General features: G+C 37.9%; 1 protein-coding gene across 1 annotated transcript; it reads right to left on the reverse strand.

Annotated features, from left to right (window-relative positions):
• Positions 1 to 5,862: 5,862 nt before the first annotated feature.
• On the reverse strand, positions 5,863 to 10,398 carry LOC127835945 (uncharacterized). The gene is made up of 2 exons (XM_052362365.1): positions 8,110 to 10,398; positions 5,863 to 5,871 (listed from the first exon to the last, which is right to left on the reverse strand). Exons 1-2 carry the CDS (start codon positions 10,396 to 10,398, stop codon positions 5,863 to 5,865), a joined length of 2,298 nt encoding a protein of 765 aa, XP_052218325.1.
• Between the last annotated feature and the right edge of the window lie 9,901 nt (positions 10,399 to 20,299).

Below are 20,299 nucleotides of genomic sequence, written 5' to 3' on the forward strand. Positions count from 1 at the left end.
AAGCGTATTACTTGATTGAAATGATCGATTCAAAAAGCATCTTCTCGATTAATGTCTAGAGAAACCGTCGATAAGAACCGAATGTGACCGAACTGCATCGGTCAAAAACAATAACGATGACGTGTGCAAGCAGGTGCGTGTTGCTAAACCAATCGAACTAACGGCAAGGTGTTTGTTCGCAAAATTGAAAAATAGATCTGCAAATATCAAGAACCGCTTACAATTTTTTTTTATAAACTGTCAATTGGCTTCAATAATTTACATGCCCAGCGGGCCACAAACGTGAATTTTTGTATGTGCCCGTCAGTAATTTTACTCGCCACGGGCGATCGGGCGTGTGCTAATTTCGAAGACTGCATTGGGCAATTGGAAGTAGTAATAATTAGAGCTGCAACAATACGCCAAAAAATGTTTTGCAATAAGTGTCAGTTCAAAAACCCGTATGGAAATATATTGTAATATATTGCTAACTTGTGCCAGAATTATAACTTACCAGCTAATCACCAAAACCAACCGTATTACATGAATATAACCTTTGTATTGTTTGTTTAGGTTCAAGTTATATCCCAATTTGGAAATTCTAGCCTTTTTTACAAAATGCTTTATAAACACAATTAACTCTTTTTTTGGCTTTACAAAGCATTTTGTTATGAAAGATTAGTATTGTCATTTTGTCCATTGGATATTCCCATTAAACATTAAGTGTAATAACCTGAAAGAAAATTGTGGATGTTTAAAAGCCAGTTGTGTAACTTATCAGAATGCTGTTACATAACAATGTTTTTGATCATTATTACTTCTGTTTATAATACATCAATTTACAGTTTTACAATGTATTATGGTTTTTTTTCTGTCTTTCCACAAGGTTCATCTTATATTTAACAGTATGACATGCAAAATCAGATCTTGCGGACTCCCATGTATCAACGCTACTCCGTATATTAGACTTTTTAGAATGCTATTTTTATGTAACAATTTATTTTTACTAAACACCGATTTGTTTTGTTTTTGTAACCTTGATATAATTATTTCGGATGGCTTTACTGGACGAAATGTGGATGAACTTTTGTAGAATTTTGTACCGGTATGGTGGAAATTGTACTGCAATACAATATGCGGATTGCAATATATACAGAGATACCGGTATATTGTTGCAGCACTAGTAATAATATATAATGAAATGCACATTAAGTTCCACTATACACATGCACACTATTAATAAGAGGACTTTAGTGAGGTTAAAATTTCATGGAAGTAGGTTTTGTGTAGGCATAAGTTCGAATCCCACTAAAGGCATGTATGTAAAACAAAAAATAAAACATCTTTTTTAGATAAATACCTTTTTGAAAACAAAGAATATGCATTGTCATGGGGAAATACTATGCATATATCCCTTTAAACATTTTGGATTTTCTGATACGATACTTCACTCAATTAACAAACTTTGATTGAAAGAGGATAGGTTTTGAGGAGCCTTAAATCTTCTTGTGCCCACTGATGTCTACTGATTCTTTTCAAACCTTTTGAATCTGTATATATTATCATAGAACAATAGAACATTTATAAAGACGTATATGTCACTACTTAAATTGTTTTCAACAGACAGGGTCAAAGACGCTAAAGATAAATCTAAGACCAGAATGATAATAGACCAGTGTTGGTAGTGCTTTTGTTATTTAATTATGGCTATTACATCCAGTCAGATTAAAGAGATATGTTCCATTGTTTAAATATGCTTTGTAACTGAAGGATCTAAAAGCCCAAATTACAGCAATCATGTTATAGGTCAACTTGTTATTATGTTGCAAAAAATATCACTGCTCAAGGGGAATTTTTTACAGTTAAACATTAGGCATTTTTTAAATATTAAGATTTTGAGATATTCTTTATAAATTTATAGGGCTAAAAGGAGGGCATACTTTTTAAAACATTTATCCAATACTTAAGCAGTGTCTTTTCCATTAAGAATCCAGTCCGGTATTTGGCCCCATTCTGAATAGAACAAGACCTGTGTTTGTGAAACACAATGCCCCCTACTGCGCTTTGAAGCTGCAAGGCAGCTATTTTAGAAAAAAAAGACCTTTGACCTTGAAAGATGACTTTGACCTTTCACAACTCAAAATGTCCAGCTCCATGAGAAACAAATGCATGCCAAATATCAAGTTGCTATCTTCAATATTGCAAAAGTTATGAGCAACCTTTATTAGTTTTGGGACAGTCAATGACTGAGATCTTTCAGCAACTTTGATAAAGAATGCTTGACAAATGTGAATGCTGGAGTGTTTACAAACCAAATGTGGACGGGTGGACGGGCAGACAGCGGGCAAAGACCAATCCTAAAATCTCACCTGAGCAATCAGGTGAGCTAAAAAGTGTGTTTCACCGATCTGAGCCATTTTCCAACTTGTCCGAGAAATCAATAAAACCAATGTAATGACTAAGTTCATGATGATAAGGCAAAAAATGTGACTTCTATTATATATAAGTGTTCGATCACAAGGTTCCTCTCTAGTCAAATAAGAAAAACTGCCCCACCCCCCCTGGCCAGGGTTTTTTTATCTGATTTTGGGGAAAGGGCCTGGACTTTTTTTAGGGGAAAAAAATAGCGCGAAACGCCGGATTTTGGGGGAAAATAAGGGAAGTCTTAAATAATCAATTAAGCATATTTTACTGTTTTTTAAAACAAATTCAAGGAAACAGAAAATTTAATTATGCAATATTTTTCTATTTTCTACACTGGATCAGGTTAACTTATATATTTAAAGGTTAAAAAAAAACATTTTTTTTTTTGGAGGGAAAAATGAAATGTAGGGGAAAATTTACCAGCTGAGGGGAACAAAAAATCGGAGGGGAAAGGGCCGATTTTCGGCGGGTCACAAAAAAGGGAAAAAAACCCTGCTGGCAGCCTTGTTTTTTGACCGATCAGGACCATTTGCAAACTCATCTGAGATATATATAAAACCAAACTTTTCACCAAGTTTCATGATGATTGGGCAAAAAATGTGACTTCTAGAGTGTTCAAAAGGTTTTTTTACTATAAAAATATAAGAAAACTGCCCCCCCCCCCAGCAGCCATGTTATTCAACTGACCGGAACCATTTTCAAAGTCAACTCTCATATCAATGAAACAAATGTTCTGACCAAATTTCATGAAAATTGGGTCAAAAATGTGACTTCTAGAGTGTTCACATGTTTTCACTTTATACATATAGAGAAAAATGCCCCACCCACCAGAGCTCCAGATAATTTTTTCAGCCGAGGGGTATTTCACTCATGAATTTTTTAACTGATGCGTAAAAATAAAAATCCGATAATTTTAAGGAGATTTTTTATGTTCAAATGATCAGAATGTATAATAGATTGTACATGTAGTGTTAACTCGCTATAACAAGCAGTATTTTACACAATAAAGCAATCACTTATTATTTAACTTTTTTTTTCTGTATTTTTGCCGTTGGCTTATAAGTAGGGATGGCAGCGAATACCGATTTCAGTATTCGAATATTTGGTCACCCTTCCGAACGAATATTCGGATATTCGGTCAACATCTGTTGGAAAAAAGTCAACTTTGTTTACCGTACCATTACTCCATGAATTCTACTTTCGTTTTTACCGGAAGTTCACCGGAAGTGACTAAATATTGACACAGCGTTGCCGTAGCTAATTCGAAGATGATTTTGTTGATTATTTTTTATTGTTAAAATTGAATGACAAAAACTGTTTTTAAACTATTAATATCGTACATCAACAATAGAACGAGAAACATAATATTACATGACGACGAAATAATTACATGACAAAACAGTTAGATCAACATATAATTAAAGCTGAACTTAAACGAATTATGTACATAGCCACAACACACTTTGAACCTGTTTAACAGACTAAACAGTCAGTCTTTTAAAGTTGCCACGTTTAAAAGACACTTGGATCGGCGACTTCTTATCGGATGATGTTGTGGAATACTTCCAAGCAGCAGAAGGCGTAGGTGGCATTTTTCTTGGACAGATATTTACTTTATGCGTGTAGCAATTATAATATTTTCAATTAAATGAGGGTGAAATACCAAAAACATTTCTTTAAGTATAATACCTGATTGAATATTGAGTAATTAATTAATGTTTGGACCATACGATACGCAAATACTCATTAGAGGTTAAGTAAATTATTTTCTAAAAGCTTTTTTGATTGGACAATGTGATTATAACCATACGATCTGTTTTGTTTTTCACACCAAGTCGGCTCTTTTTATTACCCATTTAATCTTTGATCATTTAAAATGTAATTCGAGTTATTAGATCAAGACGGGTCGGTGTTTTAATTGCCATACGGTCTTATTTGTTTTTTACACAAAGTTGGCTTTTCCTTTACTCATTTAATCTTTGATAATTTTAAATGTAATTCGAGTCATTGGATCAAGTTCAGGTCGGTGTTTTGATTGCCGACGCCATTTGCACCTATCATAATTTTGACACAAAGTGTCTGGCTTTGTTAGCGGGATTTATGACCGGTATACTGTCATCACCATAGCGACGCATTATCGCGCCTACCGGAATAAACATTATGACACGAGGAACAACTTTTTTGACAATGTTTGATGCAAATTTTACGAATACAAAGTCTTTGAAATTACTCGATTTTTTATTTTTTCTTCCGAATATTCGATTCGGAAAACAGTATCCGAATATTCGGTCCGGGACCGAATATTCGTATATTTGTTGACATCCCTACTTATAAGCAGCCATTAATCTCTTTTCCGTCTTGATATGGCCAGCCACTGTTTAACACACACTGTACAGCCACGATCAAAATCTTCTAAGCTTGGCCCACAAAACTAGTTTATTATATGTGTATTTCGGCTGCCATTTAAAAAGTGCTTGAAGATAAAAAGGTTTTTCCATAGTGCCACACAAGAGATGAACTGATAGCAAAAATTATATGCTTGAAGTTGGGCGATTCGAGTTTTATCGAATGTGATGTCAAATGTTTTCATCATAAGAGTGTATCGATTCTCAACAATGCAGCGGGAAGCCCCTCGTGTCATCATCGGCGTTTATCGTGGGTCAAATAAAATGATACCGTTCTGACTGAAGAGTAAATAAGGTCGGAAACACATTCTATACATAGATGGTGATATCCCTAAGTTTTTACCGGTGCGGACACAATGACCGAAACCAGTCATGTTTACATGAATTTATAAGCATGCATAAACGGCTTATACGCATTGAAATTGCACACGATGCGTAATCCGAATTTTGCAAGGAGTTTTTTACTCAACAAAATTTTAGGTCATGCGTATTTTCTCTTTTTTCATGCGTATTTTACGCAAATACGCATCTTATCTTGCCCTCTGCCGCCCACTGGTGGCCATGTTTTTTCACCGATCTAGACCATTTTCGAACTCGTCCGAGATATCAATAAAACCAATGTTTTGACCAACTTTCATGATGATTGGTAAAAAATTGTGACTTCTAGAGTGTTTACAAGGTTTCTCTATAGCCAAATGAGGAAAACAGCCCTGCCCACTGGTGGCCATGTTTTTCAACGGACCGGAACCACTTTTAAACTCAACCAACATATCATTAAGACAAACATTTTGACAAAGTTACAAGAAGATTGGGCATGAAATGTGACTTCTACAGTGTTTACAATAATTTTTTTTTTTTTTACCTAGTGAACTAGTTTTTGACCCGGCACGACCCAGTTTCGAACTCAACCGAGATTTCATTGGGAAAAAGCTTCTAACCAAGTTTCATGAAGATCAGACAAAAAATGTGGCCTCTAGAGTGTTTACGAACAAATGTGAACGGACGGACGGACAGACGATGGACAAAGACCGGTCTTAAAAGCTCACCTGAGCAATTAGGTGAGCTAAAAAAAGAACAACAGTATGAATATAAGCTGACCATTATTCAATCCTTGGACTAGGCATGTTTATTTATTAATATATAAAGACCAATGGCAACGTGGTTAGGGCGTTTGCTTACAATGTCACTGGATGAAGCTGTAAAGTAACAAATATTTCGGGCACATAGTTGTATACAAATAACAATTCAATTTTAGAAAATAATTAATATATCTTTTATCATAACAGCCGTAATTATATAAATAGGATACTTGAATTTTAGAACACAGGTTGCAGGATCATGTGACTGTGTGGGGTTCACAACTGAACGTTAATGGATGTAAACGCACCATGCAGTAATTTGTGCTTTTTCAAATAACTTTATACAATTATTTATCTTAAGAATTCCAACTTGTTCATAAAAATACAGTTTTTTATGCTGCTTATCACAATGAGAAATACAGTAGAATCACTTTATTAAATAAGCCTGCGTTCTTGGTCAAAAATTTGAGGTGTACATCATTCATTTACACAGGTATGCAGCACGCAGCTTGAAATTGTGTCACCGATTGCAGATGTATTAAAAAATGTATTCTTAAATCGTAAGATATCGGCACAAACTAAAAGAAAAACTGTCTTTTATGTACTAAAGATTTTTACAACTGCATTTTAATAACTTGTGATAGTCTTAATGGTGTGCTTACATTCTGTCCAGCCCGTGTGTTAACCCCTGAAAAACTCCGTTGATCAAACACCTTGTACAGTATAAATACAACAATAAATTTTGATTAAAATATTTTGTAAAACATAAGAAAAGAAGCGTACAAATGTATCCTTTAATGTGCATATGTTATTGCCTTTTGTACCAACAATGTGACTTGTAGGTAAAAAAAACATTTTCCATAAGGCTGTTACACAAACAAGGGCTGTTTGTAAAACATGCATGCCCCCCCATATGGGCTGTCAGTTGTAGTGGCAGCAATTGTGTGAATACGTTTTTTGTCATTGTGACCTTGACCTTTGACCTAGTGACCTGAAAATTAATAGGGGTCATCTGCCAGTCATGATCAATGTACCTATGAAGTTTCATGATCCTAAGCGTAAGCATTCTTGAGTTATCATCCGGAAACCATTTTACTATTTTGAATCACTGTGACCTTAACCTTTGACCTAGTGACCTGCAAATCAATAGGGGTCATCTGCCAGTCATGATCAATGTACCTATGAAGTTTCATGATCCTAGGCCAAAGCGTTCTTGAGTTATCATCCGGAAACCATCTGGTGGACGGACCGAGGGACGGATGGACGGACAGACCGCCCGACCGACATGTGCAAAACAATATACCCACTCTTCTTCGAAGGGGGGCATAAATATCAGAGTACCACTTCTCACCGGGAATAATACTCGAATAAACCGTTAATACAACAAACAGGTCAAATAAAAACAGCATAAAAGATGGGAATTGGTAGTAAATATGCTACAGGTTAAGATGTCTCAAAGGTAAAAACTGGCTGACCCTTATTTGAGATGGATGACATTTAAATAAACAAATACTTAACTTTAATTACATGTTATCTCTATTCTTTGATTCTCCTTGATGTAAACTACTTACCGGCTTAAAATAAGTAATGTTTAGAAATTACTTCATTTGATGGGGGGGGGGCATCTTTTGTACCAATAAGAGTGTCTACAATATTGTTATCTTTAATTTTACAACACATTACTCAAACTTCAAACTTGATCACAACAAAGAAAGAAGAACAATTATATATTATCCATAGAGTATAGAGTTGTTAATAAACAAGAAATTTGTCCACACAACACGAATGCCCCCAACTGTAACTTTGTCACTACATAAAAGCATAAGTGTGTAAAAAAAATTGAATGAGATGTAAACAGTCGTTAAACTGCTGGACTACTGACATCCTCAGTCGAGAGCCACCGATCACTGAATGTTTCGACCCATTAATCTCGATACATTCTCCTGGTGGTGGGTCCGCAGGGGTTGATCAATCCCCTACGTGTCAGTAGACGGCTGCCAGCTCCTCTCTTCTCTCCTCAGCCAAAGCCATCTCGATGCTCTCTCCGCTGCATCCCCAAGTCTGTTGACCGCTCGCTTTCTGTCTCTTCCTGTCAGGCCAAGTGCAGTGAAAAGTCTCCAGAGAGACTTTGACGGAAAGCCTCGGACGCCGACCTCCACTGGGAATAGCCACGTGTGCCACCCCTTCTCCTTGCATTCCCTCTGCAGATCAGCATATTTTGCTGTTTTCCTCTCCATCGCCTCATCACAGCGCGACTCCCAAGGAACTGTGAGTTCAACCATCACCAGACACTTGTCCTTTGCCGACCAGATCACCATGTCGGGGCGTTGTGTTGTCTGGACTACACTTGGGAAAACCAGCCTGCGTTTCAGGTCAACAGCCATCTCCCATGACTGCGCACGATCTAGGATCGATGCTGCTTGCGCCTGCTGCTTCTTGATGGTTTCCCCTTCCTTTACAAACTGCATCTTTCTGGTCTCTTTCACAGTCCTATTCTTTCGCCTCTCCCTTTCCACTATGTCTGCCAGTTCTTGGAGGACCTTGTCGTGTCTCCACCTGTATCTTCCTTGTGTAAGGGCTGTCTGGCAAGATGATAGTGTATGTTCTAGCGTGCCTATCTTTCCGCAAAGTGGGCAGGTTGGGTCGTCACGTTTTCCCCATCTGTGCAGGTTTGCTGGTGAAGGTAGCAGGTCGTAGACTGACCTGAGCAGGAAACTGATGCGCAGAGGTTCGCTACGCCAGATATCCGCCCATGTCATCTTCTTTCCTGTAGTCTGCCACTTTGTCCAAGCACCCTGGCACCCCATTGCCACTGCCCTTATGCCTCGATCTTCTTCTTCGGCCAGACGTACCTCTGCCTGGACCATCTCCCTCCTTGTCCTACTGTCCGCCTTCTTCCAACTCCTCGTCTCCGCAGAGCCCAGACCTTGTGTTCCCACTGCCGTTGTTCCCACAATGTCTTTGTGTCGCAGGCGGCTCTCGGCTTGCGCTACAGCCTGGCTAGCGGACCACTTTCTTCCCGTCCTGGTCTCAACACCTGCTCTTCGGACCATGTCATCCCTTGAATCCTTCCGCGTCATGACAAGTCTGGCCTTTGCCACCTTGTACTCCTCCACCAACGAACTCAATGGGAGCTGTAGTTGATTTGATCGTCCATAGAGTCCAATGTTGCTGAAGCTGGGTGGTATGCCAAGCCACTTTCGCAAATGCCTACTAATGGTTCTCTCCAGTCCTTCCACCACTGTTGTTGCCACCTCATAAAGCATCAGTGGCCACATCAGTCGTGGGAGAAGTCCATTCTGGAATAACCAGGCCTTGAATTTGCCAGGTAGTCCGCTTTTGTCAATCTGCTTCAGCCCTTCAGTGAGCTGGTTCTTGATGCGCTTGATGTTGTTCCCATCTTGGAGTGTAGCATCATACCACTTCCCAAGGCATTTAATGGGGCTGTCCATTATCGATGGTATGTCCTCACCTTGCACTGTCAGATTGAATTTCTTGGTTGGTTGGCCTTTCCTGATAACAAGTGCTCTGGACTTTCTGGGTTTGAACCTCATTCTGGACCAAGTTGCTGCCTTTTCTAGGGCCGAAAGCATCCACCTTGCTTGGATGTGGGTCTTTGCTGTCAGAGTGAGGTCATCCATGAATCCCTTAACTGGAGGTAAGTAGATTCCTGATGCTGCTTTTGGACCACGTGTCTCTCTCTTCGCCGCATTGATGATGAGGTTCATACCCATCACAAACAGGACCACAGAGATTGTGCATCCTGTGACAATTCCTTTCTCCAAGCTTTGCCATGCTGTTGTCTTGTCTCCCACAGCAAAGCGTAGCTTAATGCCTCTGTAGTAGTCTTTTACCAGGTTACAAACGTGTTCTGGTACATGATACTGCTCAAGTGCCTTCTCAATCAACTTGTGGGGTATTGATCCATAAGCGTTGTCAAGGTCTAGCCACACTACAGTCAGGTCATCATGGTTCACTCGTGCCTCCCTGATCACTTGGCTGAGAACACTGGTATGCTCGACGCAGCCTGAAAATCCGGGAACTCCACCCATCTGAATTGACGTATCAACGTAGTTGTTGTCAGTAAGGAACGTTGTCAGTCGCTTGGCTAGGACTGCAAAGAATATCTTCCCCTCTACGTTGAGCAGAGAAATGGTCCGGAACTGACCAATATCCTTCGAGTCCTTCTCCTTTGGGGCGAATATTCCCTCCGCTCTCTTCCAGCAATCCGGGATTTTGCCCTTTCTCCAAATAACTCTAAGTAGGGTCCATAGTTTCCGAAGAATGCCAGGGCACATCTTATAGACACGATAAGGAATGCCATTCGGGCCTGGGGCTGAGCCTGTCCTCGCTTTCTTCACTACGTGCTGTACCTCAGACAATGATTGCTCCTTTGTGTCCAAAAGAGTTTCTGGTGGGTCTTCTGGTTCTAGCCTTGAACAGTCACCCAGTGGAACCTCCCGTGAAGGATCACTGTGGACATTGCGTAAGTGCTGTTCTATGTCCTCCATACTGCTCTCTAATGTTCCTGATCGTTCGTTGTCAAGGATGTCTTGACAACGAACGATCAGGAGATATACATAGCCTTTCTTTATTTTATTTAACTATTAGTTTGCTGCATAACAGGTGTTTAATATTTAAATTTTGTTTTTTGTTACATATCGTCACCTTAATGCAAAACAGTGGTAAGTCCATATTTCCAAATTTTACAGGAAAGTTAAAAAACTGATGTTATAAAAGATTGAGCTTTGATTGTAACACTGTGACCATTTTTATACAGTTTTAAAACAAACAAGAGCTGTCTCCATCAGAAGACATATGCCCCCAAAAAACGCTTTTTCAAAACGTAAATGCAGATTTTGAAACCTAAGCGCTGACACACAGATTTTTAGATATTTTTTAGTTATTTGTTTAATTTAAAGGGGCCTTTTCACAGATTTTGGCATTTGTTTAACTTATTCATTAAATGCTTTATATTGATAAATGTAAACATTGAATCATAAAAGCTCCAGTAAAAAATCAAGAAAAAAATTTAAAAAAGGAAAAGAACATTGCCCGGAGCAGGTTTTCGAACCAGTGACCCCTGGAGTCCTGCCAGAGTCCTGAAGTAAAAACGCTTTAGCATACTGAGCTATTCCGCCGGGTACACATTCTTGACGTATTTTATACCTTATATAAGCAATCTTCGTAGTTTCACAAAATTTAACGACAAAAACAGAACTCTCCAAATTATTCAATCGTTTCGCGTTGCAACGCTTTATAATTTTTAGGTTTTAAAATCGTCAAAAGATGCATATAATGGCTATATTAGAGCATGGTAAATGTTCAGTATTACTGTTTTCTCACAAATATCATAACTAAAACGAAAACTTACAAATCTGAAACAACTTTTTTCAATTTTGTCAATTTACTAAAGCGTGAAAAGATCCCTTTAAATATGCGTGCAATCCCACTCTAGGTTTACATGTACGATACCTTCATATGAAATGTTTTTGTAATACCTGCATATAAACTCATGTTATTTAGTTAATCAAAGTACTGACAGTTACTGGTGTGACAATATTTTTGAAGAGGATGGATATATACAAGCATCAATTTAAGTTGATCTACATTATTACAACTGTGTATGTGGGTACGAAAAAAAAATTTGGTACACAAATTTTGGGAACGAAAAAAAAAATGCCAAAAAAACATTTGGTAACGAAAAAAATAGAGTACGAAAAAAATTGGGTACGAAAAAAAATTGGGTACGAAAATTCTTTTGCAACAAAATAAAAATTGGGTACAAAAAAAAAATTGGGTACGAAACAATTTTGGTACGGAAAAAAATGGGGGTACGGGGACGTAGTTCCCCTGGGGAACTTGACCCAAAGTCAAGTCACATATTTCAATCTAGGCCATGTCAAACTCAAAGTGTCAAATACAAATGAAAGATGCGTTCATTAATTATTGTCCCATTGTTTACTACTACTGTGAGTTTTTATATCATATAACTGATGACCATCATGTGAGAGAAAATTCACATTATCTTAGTATATCAGGTTTAGCAGCCTTTTAGATAACAAAGTTGGCTAGTTTTCAATGTCGCTTCTGGGGATCAAACCCGCAGCATATCCTCCTGCAATCAAAGACGACACTCTACCACTAGGCTTTTAGGAAGATTCTGAAATTTTTCGATCCCTCGTCAGAGCAACCAAACCAAAAATTAAGTCAAATAATGCTGACTCGGTATTATTGAGTCAGTTCATGAGAGATAATGGAAGATGAAACATCTCTCACGCCCCCTAGCATCGCCTTAACCAGTATTGAATTCTCAACAAGAAAGTGCTGGAGTCATCGATCCCGAGGGACCGGAAACAAGAGGGCCATGATGGCCCTGTATCGCTCCACTGTTCATTATGTGAAACAAGGGCTGTTTGTAAAACATGCATGCCCCCCATATGGGCTGTCAGGTGTAGTGGCAGCCATTGTGTGAATAAGTTTTTTGGCACTGTGACCTTAACATTTGACCTAGTGACCTGAAAATCAAAGGGGTCATCTGAGAGTCATAATCAATGTACCTATGAAGTTTCATGATCCTAGGCGTAAGCTTTCTTGAGTTATCATCCGGAAACTATTTTACTGTGTCAAGTCACCGTGACCTTTACCTTTGACCGAGTGACCTGAAAGTCGACAGGGATCATCTGCGAGTCATGATCAATGTACCTATGAAGTTTCTTGATCCTAGGCATAAGCGTTCTTGAGTTATCATCCGGAAACCATTTTTCTAAGTTGAGTCACTGTGACCTTTACCTTTGACCTAGTGACCTGAAAATCAATAGGGGTCATCTGCGAGTCATGATCAATGTACCTATGAAGTTTCATGATCCTATGCATAAGCATTCTTGAGTTATCATCCAGAAACCATTTTACTATTTCGGGTCACCGTGACCTTGACCTTCGAACTAGTGACTTGAAAATCAATAGGGGTCATCTGCGAGTCATGATCAATGCATCTATGAAGTTTCATGATTATAGGCATAAGCGTTCTAGAGTTATCATCCGGAAACCATTTTACTAGTTAATGTCACCGTGACCTTGACCTTCAACCTAGTGACCTCAAAATTAATAGGGGTCATCTGCGAGTCATGATCAATGTGCCTATGAAGTTTCATGATCCTAGGCATAAGCGTTCTTAAGTTATCATCCGGAAACCATTTTACTATTTCGGGTCACCATGACCTTGACCTTTGACCTAGTGACCTGAAAATCAATAGGGGTCATCTGCAAGTCATGATCAATGTACCTATGAAGTTTCATGATCCTAGGCATAAGCGTTGTTGAGTTAGCATCCGGAAACCATTTTACTATTTCCGGTCACCATGACCTTGACCTTTGACCTAGTGACATGAAAATCAACAGGGATCATCTGCGAGTCATGGTCAATGTACCTATGAAGTTTCATAATCCTAGGCCTTAGCGTTCTTGAGTTATCATCTGGAAACAATTTTACTATTTCGGATCACTGTGACCTTGACCTTCGACCTAGTGGATTCAAAATCGATAGGGGTCATCTGCCAGTCATGCTCAATGTACCTATGAAGTTTCATGATCCTAGGCCTAAGCATTCTTGAGTTATCATCTGGAAACCATTTTACTATTTCGGGTCACCGTGACCTTGACCTTTGACCTAGTGACCTCAAAATCAATAGGGGTCATCTGCGAGTCATGATCAATGTACCTATGAGGTTTCATGATCCTAGGCCTAAGCGTTCTTGAGTTATCATCCGGAAACCATTTTTCTAAGTTGAGTCATTGTGACCTTTACCTTTGACCTAGTGACCTGAAAATCAATAGGGGTCATCTGCGAGTCATGATCAATGTACCTATGAAGTTTCATGATCCTATGCATAAGCATTCTTGAGTTATCATCCAGAAACCATTTTAATATTTTGGGTCACCACGACCTTGACCTTCGAACTAGTGACCTAAAAATCAATAGGGGTCATCTGGGAGTCATGATCAATGCACCAATAAAGATTCATGATCCTAGGCATAAGCGTTCTAGAGTTATCATCCGGAAACCATTTTACTATTTCATGTCACCGTGACCTTGACCTTCGACCTAGTGACCTCAAAATTATAGGGGTCATTTGCGAGTCATGATCAATGTTGAGTTAGCATCCGGAAACCATTTTACTATTTCGGGTCACCGTGACCTTGACCTTTGACCTAGTGACCTCAAAATCAATAGGGATCATCTGCGAGTCATGATCAATCTACCTATGAAGTTTCATGATCCTAGGCATATGCGTTCTTGAGTTATCATCCAGAAACCATTTTACTATTTCGGATCACCGTGACCTTGACCTTCGACCTAGTGACCTGAAAATCAATAGGTTTCATCTGCGAGTCATGATCAATCTACCTATCAAGTTTCATGATCCTAGGCCTTAGCATTCTTGAGTTATCATCCGGAAACCATTTTACTATTTTGGGTCACCATGACCTTGACCTTTGACCTAGTGACCTCAAAATCAATAGGGGTCATCTGCGAGTCATGATCAATTTACCTATGAAGTTTCATGATCCTAGGCCTAAGCGTTCTTGAGTTATCATCCGGAAACCATCTGGTGGATGGACATACGGCATACGGACGGACGGACATACCAACATACCAACCAACAAAACAATATACGCCCTCTTCTTTGAAGGGGGGCATAAAAAGTGTGCAATGCGCATGGGTTGAAATGTACTAAAGCATGTGACTTTCTCTTTTATCCCTCGTCCCACTGGACGCTTAAAGTTGGAAGGGTGAGCATTTTTATATATAAATTTGGCCCCAGGGGCATAATGTGAACAAACTTGGTAGAGAACTATAAGATGTCACTACATACCAAATTTGGTAGCCATAGGCCCAATGGTTATGGACAGGAAGATTTTTAAAGTTTGCACAAAAGAGGCTTGATATAAGCATATGTTCAGTTTTGTGACCTAAGGGGCAGGGTCAAATTTGAGCCCAGGGGAATAATTTGAACAAATTTGGCAGAGGACTATTAGATGTCATTACATACCAAATTTAGTAGCCCTAGGCTCTATATTTATGAACTAGAAGATTTTTAAATTGGCACAAAATAGGCCTTATTTAAGCATATGTTCATTTTGTGACCCCCGGGGCAGAGTCAAATTTGACCCCAAGGGCATAATTTAAAAAAACTTGGTAGAGAACTTTAAGATTTTAATACATACCAAATTTGGTAGAAATAGGCCCAATGGTTATGGACAAGAGAATTTTTAAAGTTTGCACAAAATAGGCCCAATATAAGCATATGTTCAATTTTGTGACCCCTGGGGAAGGGTCAAATTTGATCCCAGGGGCTTAATTTGAACAAACTTGGGAGAGGACTATTCGATGTTACTACATACCAAATTTGATAGCACTATGCAATATGGTTATGGACAGGAAGATTTTTAAAGTTTGCACAAAATAGGCCTTTTTTAAGAGTATGTTAATTGTTGTGACCCCTGGGGTAGGGTCAAATTTGACCCCAGGGGCATAATTTGAACAAATTTGGTAGAGGACTATTAGATGTCACTACATACAAAATGTGGTAGCACTAGGCCCAATGGTTATGGACAAGTAGATTTTTAAAGTTTGCACAAAATAGGCTTTATATAAGCATATTTTCAATTAATTGACCCCCGGGGCGGGGTCAAATTTGATCCCAGGGGCATAATTTGAACAAATTTGAAAGAGGTTCATCCCAGGAAAATTTGTGAGAAGTTTTATCAGAATTGGACTTGTTGTTTAGGAGAAGATGTTTAAAGAAAAAATTAACGCACGGACGCACGCACGACGGACACAGGACCATGACATAAGCCCCGATGGCCTCTGGACAGTGGAGCTAAAAAACACTTGATTAATGTTCGAAATAAAATCATTTGATTAATGACATTACTATTATTTGAGCCAGGTCACAGGGAAAGGGCAGTCTAATCAGTATCCAATTAAACTATTTGTTATTGTCAGAAAACTGCTTTTAAGCAAACAGCTTTCAAGCAACTGCAGGCTGATCTGGATCCAAACTGGCCACAATCGCCTTAATGTCTCTTTTACTAAGACACAGTTCATTTGACTAAAAAATTATATTTAATACAGTCGATTGGTGTATAACTGATAGCTAAGGACTTCGAGTCTCATTTCAACGTAAACACCTTGCATTCAGTAATTAAACCTTTAAACCTCGAAAGACAAATGTCTTTCCTATTGAAACATGCCAGCGGTTTTAAAATTCCGACAAATATTTTTTGTTTACAGCGCTAATTTCCGGGTAAACTGATTCAGCAATTACCGGGTCGCTTAGGTTTTTATCTGATTACATGTGTATTGTGTTATTTCTTGAAATTTTACCCAGCATTTGTAAAACATATTGCAAGATATGTACATTTCCAGAAAAGGAACTTCATTTCTGCGTTTAATAAGACTGAGTTCATGGAAATTGCTGCACAAATGAAGACGTAATGGCTATTCAAAGCTATGCACCTTATATTTGGGTCGTTTTGAGTTGAATACATTGTTATATATATAGCTTTGATAGTGAAAACTATCTTTTCAGAGAAATCGATTTTTCGTTATAATTTTATTATTTTTCATTCAAAATGATGTTTTTACTAATAAATATCATAGCCACGCGCCAACCCACATGAGTTTTCATTAAGTTTGAGACAATCCCCACATTCCCGAATATGTGTCGCCACATGTCCGTTATTACCTTAATCAAGAGTTGCAGCTCTCATGCTTATTTTATGTGGTACGCATCAATTTGGTTTCTGAGCATTCGTACTGTTAGAAAGGACACATTATACTACAATATTACATCAATGAACATAATGTTTACCAAACAAAATCTGCAAAATTCAGGAAGTCATACGTCTTCACATTTCCTTTCGTCACAAAAATGATGCGTACATAACGTAACCTTGTTTTGCTTTCGAAAAAAGAAACAATTGTAAGTTAAACATTGACCCACGTCAACTAAAACATGAATCGACTGAACAATGATAGGCATTTTGTATTCAATTAATAGAACACTATAAATCTTTACATAAATAAAAGTATTTTGCAAAAAACTTTTAACCTATCTGTTACTCACTAAAATCCGCTATACATCAATCGACTGTACTAAAATAGAAAGAAGAAATAATACAAACCCGTAATATGAGTAAAGACTTACTCACTTAGTAATCAATGTTTTCAGGACATCTTGGTTATCTGCAGATCCCATGTGATATGTTGATATCGAGTATCATAGTCATTCAATAAGTCGCAAAATGCTCGAATACAATTTACAAAGCAAAATGTGACTTAAATTGATAACTAACAATACCAGTCAAGCTGTCAAGTCTTAAGATCCAGGAAGTCCTGCATTCACATCGAATATATCCTTCGAATTCAATCCATTGTTGACATTAGCGGAGATTTAGTTAATAAATAACTCATATATCGTAAATGACAGTTTCTAAATAGCCAAAAAAGCCGATGTATGCTGTAAGAAAGATTTGACACAAGTGTGAACATTCATGGGCGCCGCCATTGTTGTATGACCTAGAGGGGTGTGTAGAAATACCAAAATCCCCCTAATTACCGAAATCCCCGAAAATCCCCCTTAATATTGATTGTTTATCAATTTTGACTGTACTGCTGCTTAATAATATAAAAAAGCCCCAGATGAATTTTTGACACTTGAAGGTCTTTACAGCGGGGATTTCGGTACCTGATCGTGCTTGTGCAAATATGCACTATGAATTCATACTGGGAATCCCAATAATAATGTTTATATTTTAGTTTTTCACGATCAAACTTGGATAAAAACAATGTTTCATCAGTGATTTCAGTGTATTTTGCAATATTCTATATATAAATCCGCAGTATTTTGAGAAATAATCAATATTAAGGGGGATTTCGGGGGATTTCCGTGGATTTCGGTAATTATACGGGGATTTCGGTATTTCTACACATCGAGCATTATCTCAATCAGACTAGCCCCAAATGCAATCCTATGTTAGGTCTGCATGTAAGCTACATACACACACAATTTAATTTCAATATTAAATCCACACTCACAACTTTGCCATGGATGGTCCCAAGCCTGGTGAAAAATTAAAATTAGGTGTGGAGCCAGATAACCTTTCCTATGAAAATCTACTAGTTACGAAAATGCAAAACAGCCTAAGAACAGACATTTCAGACCTGGTAGAAGATGGACCTCCAGCAGATAATGATGCATGACGGTGAAAGCTAATATAAACTGGCAGCCAAACAGGCCAAAGACTATAATCTTATGCAGGACCACAACCACAATCGGAACAAGGAATGTCCAAACCATGTACAAGACCATGAAGACAGCGCAAGTGGCCGCAGAAATGAGGAAGTCAAGCCTCACCACCTCACCATCCCAAATTTGAAATCCAGAAAATGAAGCAGGGGGTCTGGAGCAGGTCCAACAGGGATAAAGGGCAGAGCCCCTATGGAGGGAAACCCCTGAACACTAACTTGTTGTACTTGTTTATATTCTTTCTAGTTGCAACTTTTGGCAAGTACAATGCGAAATATAATAAACCAGACCACCCGTATCTGCGCATGTGTATTTGTCATATAAAATGAAATAAAGAAATTAGAAAATTCATTAAAACAACAGGAGCTGCAATGTCACGCAAGGTTTTGTGGTCTCATTTGATATCTTCTGACCTACTGCGTGATGCGCAGGCTCGACCATAGCTACGTTGGCGGCATATGGCATAAGACCTATTTTTGCATTCCACAGGTCTTTAAAAATAAATTTGTTTCTTATTAATGGAACATCAGTCTTTTTACAATACTTTTTGATAGGAAATTGAAGTCAAACTGAGTTATTTATAGCAAACTGGCAAATTTTGGTAGCCTATTCAGTTGTTGAAGAACAATTTCCATACCGACTGAACGAGTACCGCAAGCATTTGTGCATAGATAATGAAACAATTTCCATCTTATCATGACACTATTATATTTCGGTATTTTTTTCTTCACTCATATTGAAAGCAATTATAACTGTCTTATCAATGTTTATTGATAGTCTATTATATCTTCCCCACACAATTCATTAACATAGCACTGGGTCAAAATGTATTATTTAAACATATATCAACAAGAGCACCGCCAAGTGGGTGCAGACCCCTCATCTATTTTTCTTTTTAAAGGTGAAGGGACCTTTCTCAATACTTCAATCAAAAAGGAGGGAGGGGTGTAATGTTTGAGTCTGGTCATTTATTACATTATCTTTCAAAAATGAAAAAAATAATGAGTGGGGGATTATTGGGTGGAGCATGGGGGATGGTTTGGGTGGAGTCTATTGTGGTATGTCAGGTAAGTGTTGTATTGTCAAAGTATGAATCAAATATGATCATAAATAAAGGAATTATGGCAATTTTAGCAAAATGTAATACCCTCATAATAGTAAGAAAGTATTTGATGTTTGAAAGCAATAGCCTTGATACTTTAGAAGTACAATGGATCTAAACACAAAATTTAACCAAATATTCAAAGTTACTAAGTCAAAAAAGGGCCATAATTCTGTCAAAATGCCAGTCAGAGTTACATAACTTTAACAGTCCCCTTATGATAGTTAGTAAGTGTTGCAAGTATGAAAGCAATAGCTTTGATACTTTAGGAATAAAGTGGACCTAATTAAACACACAACTTAATCAAATTTTCAATTTTCTAAGTATAAAAGGGGTCATAATTCTGTGAAAATGCCAGTCAGAGTTACATTACTTTTCCTGCACAGTCCCCTTATGATAGTAAGTAAGTGTTGCAAGTATAAAAGCAATAGCTTTGATACTTAAGGAATAAAGTGGACCTAAATTCAAAACTTAACAAAAAAAATAATTTTCTAAGTATAAAAGGGGCATAATTTCTGTCAAAATGCCAGTCAGAGTTACATAACTTTGCTGAACAGTCCCCTTATGATAGTTAGTAAGTATTGCAAGTATGAAAGCAATAGCTTTGATACTTTAGGAATAAAGTGGACGTAAACACAAAACTTAACCAAAATTTCAATTTTCTAAGTATAAAAAGGCACATAATTCTGTAAAATACCAGCCAGAGTTATCTAACTTTGCCTGCCCAGTCCCCTCATGAAAGTTAGTAAGTGTGCCATGATTTAATGCAATAGCTTTGATACTTTATGAGAAAAGTGGACCTAAACACAAAACTTTACCGGACACCGACGCAGATGCTCAGTTGATGACAATACATGTAGATCTTTCTTTTTTTTTAAATAGATTAGCTTAAAACAATAATATCGAAAATGATTTAAACAAAACTGTTTTCTGTTGAGTTCAAGTGAATATGGATACATTATTTCCGATTGTCAGGAATTTTCTCAATACACAGCA

Source organism: Dreissena polymorpha, chromosome 6 (genome assembly GCF_020536995.1).
Source record: "Dreissena polymorpha isolate Duluth1 chromosome 6, UMN_Dpol_1.0, whole genome shotgun sequence".
Lineage (NCBI taxonomy): Eukaryota > Metazoa > Mollusca > Bivalvia > Myida > Dreissenidae > Dreissena > Dreissena polymorpha.

Excerpts from the sequence above, each read along its gene's own strand:
- LOC127835945 (XM_052362365.1), bottom strand. The coding sequence starts at position 10,398 with ATGGAGGACATAGAACAGCACTTACGCAATGTCCACAGTGATCCTTCA.